Below are 3,286 nucleotides of genomic sequence, written 5' to 3' on the forward strand. Positions count from 1 at the left end.
ATTCTACTAACCCTAAACCTACCCTAACAGTCTACTCTGAGAGTTAGTAGACATGTAGTTGCAAATTAATGAGAATTAGTTTACATGTAGTTGACATGTAGTTACAAAGTTACTTATAGTTAATAGAATGTCTAAAGTGGACTATCGAAATAAAGTGTAACCGATTTTTACTTTAGTTTGTAATTGTTCATCAAAACATAAGAGCTTGCTTGGCGTCTGAAACAAGTTTTTATTCTGATGACATCATCAAGTCCTCTTAGTTTTCAGCCCCTCCCCTTCTGTCATATAGAAACCACTTTTCAAATTCTAATTTGATAAATAAAATCAAGCCCTGCCCTTAATGTTTGTTATTGAATATACTGTTTCAGCCAGAAATACGGCACATTACAAAAGTAAAATGGGTGTGCGAATGCTTTTTATGTTGATGTTAAGTTTATCTTTATTAAAGGAAATTTGTATGGAAGCCTATTTCCGCTACGGAATGAATTGCGAGATAAAAACTTGCAATTTCCTTTTTATTTATTTATTTTTATTAGAAACAAACACAGAATTGTGAGATATGACTTTTTCTCACAATTCCGAGTTTACATCTCAAAATTCTGAAATTATATTTCACAATTCTGACTTTTTTCTCTAAATCCTGAGTTTATTTTTTCCCTTGCAATTGCAGGTTTATATCTCACAATGCAGACTTTTCTTCTTAGAATTGTGAGTTTATATCTTGCAATTCTAAGTTTATTTCACAATTTTGAGTTTATATGTCCGAAAAATTTTCAAATTGCTTCATAAAAAGTCACAATTACCTTAATTTAGGGCTATTTGCTTATCGGCTAAGGGACAAAATGTTAGATGTGATATACAACTGTGCCTAACGGTTAGGGAATATACTCCAACACGTCATTTGGCATTCAAATTCAGCCTTCAACATTTCCAATTCCTGATTTTAGCAGTGAAAAAAAGAAAACAATAAGAAAAAAAAAAGATCCACCATGCTCTTCTGTGATGCTAGATTTATGGAGCATCAGTATTCGTCAAATAAACGTACACTCTGTTAAAGTTATCCTTCTTTTCGTTCTGATGGAGTGAAGCTTGGCCAGTCCAGATTTGGCCAGTTTACAATATGAGATTCTTGGAACGAATAAAAAACTTGGAGTGAAAAAAACGAACAATAGAGGGTCATCACATGATGGCAGCTGTTTTATACATTCCCACCGTACATCTGCATGGACTCTTGTGTCCGTACCAACATTATGTAAGAAATACATTAAGTTTAACTGCAGGATTGTAATGAACTTACCCGGCAACTTATCCAGACTGTATGGACTTTATCCTGTATCCCAAGCAAATGAGGTGTACAAAACCATAAATTTTAGTCCACATTAATCACTTCTAATGTTCTTCTGAAATTAAATTATGAGGTAATTATGTTTTGTGATTTATGAACTCAAAAATCCCCCTGCATATCCACAGGGATGACAAAATACTACTTTAAAAAACAGAAAGCTTTTATGGACACTAAGCATGAACTGTCTGGTTCATGTATGGCGATCATGTAACACATTTTCATATCTATTTTTCACAACTAAAGGACATATTTAAAAAAAAATGTGTTAATCATCTACCTCATCTCTTTTTAATGTAGGAATATGAGCCCACCATTTTCTATCCCAAGCGTTCTCCTCAGAGTTTGCACCAAGACTTCACCATTCAGTGTGAGAAAATGGACATCCCTTTCCTGTCCTATCTTCCGACGGAGGTAGGTGTCAATCTTGAATAATGAAGCTCAGCCCATCGGCAGAGAGATGTCAATGTGATGTTCACTCTTCTGGACATCTGTCAATCCTAATCGAATCCTGTCTGACCCCACGACCAGGTCCAGCTGTTAAATGATGCCTACAATCTGGTGATCGACGCCATCCTGGGACCAGAAACCGACCACAAGGAGGTTAAAGAGCCCTACGCTGGGATGCTGGTGACTCTCAAACAGGTCAAAATACCCATCGTTAGTGTGGACGTGCCCTCAGGTATTTGCTCATTAAACATTTTTGTGTTTTTGCCCGTGGCATTCTTTAGTGTGCAGTAGCACAATGAAAAAAGATGTTACATTCAGTAAATACAGTAGCTACTTGCTAGAAAAAGAAAACGTTTCATGAAAAAGGTCTCAATCTGTTCAGAGGAAGGTTTTGGTTATTTTTGTCAGACTCAGCTTATCAAGACATAAGGGGCCCTATTTTAACGATCTAAGCGCATGGTCTAAAGCGCACGGCGCAGGTGCACTCAGGGCATGTCCGAATCCACTTTTGCTAGTTTAACGACGGGAAAACGGTCGGCGCGCCCGGGCGCATGATCTAAACGGGTTGTCCCTATTCTCTTAATGAGTAATGGGTGTTTTTTGGGCGTAACGTGCAATAAACCAATCAGAGTCTCATCTCCCATCCCCTTTAAAAGCCAGTTACGCTCGCGCCATGGTTGGTTCAATATTTACATGGCGGAATGTAATTTTTCATTTTTAAAAATGTTTGTGTGCTGCTGCGCGTCCCTGTGTGTGTAATAAGCAAAGTGTATGCCCGCTGTGCACCCGCCTATTCCTTTATATATTTGTGAAAGTTGGGTGTTTGAAGAAACATTGGATGTTGAAAACCCACGGATGTTATTATTTAGCCAAACCTTGGAAAATGAGCTCCATTAGCCAATATTTGGGAACAAGAGGTAGCTACGATATTCTTTAGACCATACAGTATATTATTTCTTCCCAGAGATTTATTCAAAAGTCAGGAAAAGGCGTGGGTGATATAAAGGAATGTTTCTGTCTAAAGCAACAACAGTTACAGTATGTGGACAGGAATACCGAAGCAGCGTAATGATTCATCGCAAACGCATTATAGGCCATTTTAGGACATTGTGTAAACTCAGATATATTCATCAAAAGGTGGACATGAACTCATCCGGAGATCATATTTCTTAGTCTGCCAATAAACATTTTACATTTTTGTCCACCCCACTGAAGGCCAAAAAGAATGTTTATTGTCTTTAAACACGCATAGAGAGCTCCACAAAGGTAACCGGCAAAAGAAGCCATATGCACTCAATATGGTGACAAAGGAAAATATGAAAATCTGTTTAGACTGCAAACGAATTGGGGGAAATATATTGGTCTGTGCTTTTCTTTGCAAATTTGTCTGTTTATTCTGTTTTGATACCACAATTCCCTGAAATCTACCATCTTTCTGACTGATTTTTTGTCAGACCCATTTAGTGAAATATTTGCTGTGCTTCTCAAAGCTTT

General features: G+C 37.3%; 1 protein-coding gene across 1 annotated transcript in view; it reads left to right on the forward strand.

The window, feature by feature from the left end:
• LOC107728540 (yjeF N-terminal domain-containing protein 3-like) overlaps window positions 1-2,083 on the forward strand; it is a 31,734-nt gene extending 29,651 nt beyond the window's left edge. The window contains exons 4-5 of the mRNA XM_016538745.1: window positions 1,643-1,756; window positions 1,874-2,083. Coding sequence (XP_016394231.1) covers window positions 1,643-1,756; window positions 1,874-2,083 — 324 coding nt within the window. The remainder of the gene's footprint in view (window positions 1-1,642; window positions 1,757-1,873) is intronic.
• The last annotated feature ends 1,203 nt before the right edge of the window (window positions 2,084-3,286 follow it).

Source organism: Sinocyclocheilus rhinocerous, unplaced genomic scaffold, assembly GCF_001515625.1.
Source record: "Sinocyclocheilus rhinocerous isolate Xijiao unplaced genomic scaffold, SAMN03320098_v1.1 scaffold1238, whole genome shotgun sequence".
Taxonomy (NCBI): domain Eukaryota; kingdom Metazoa; phylum Chordata; class Actinopteri; order Cypriniformes; family Cyprinidae; genus Sinocyclocheilus; species Sinocyclocheilus rhinocerous.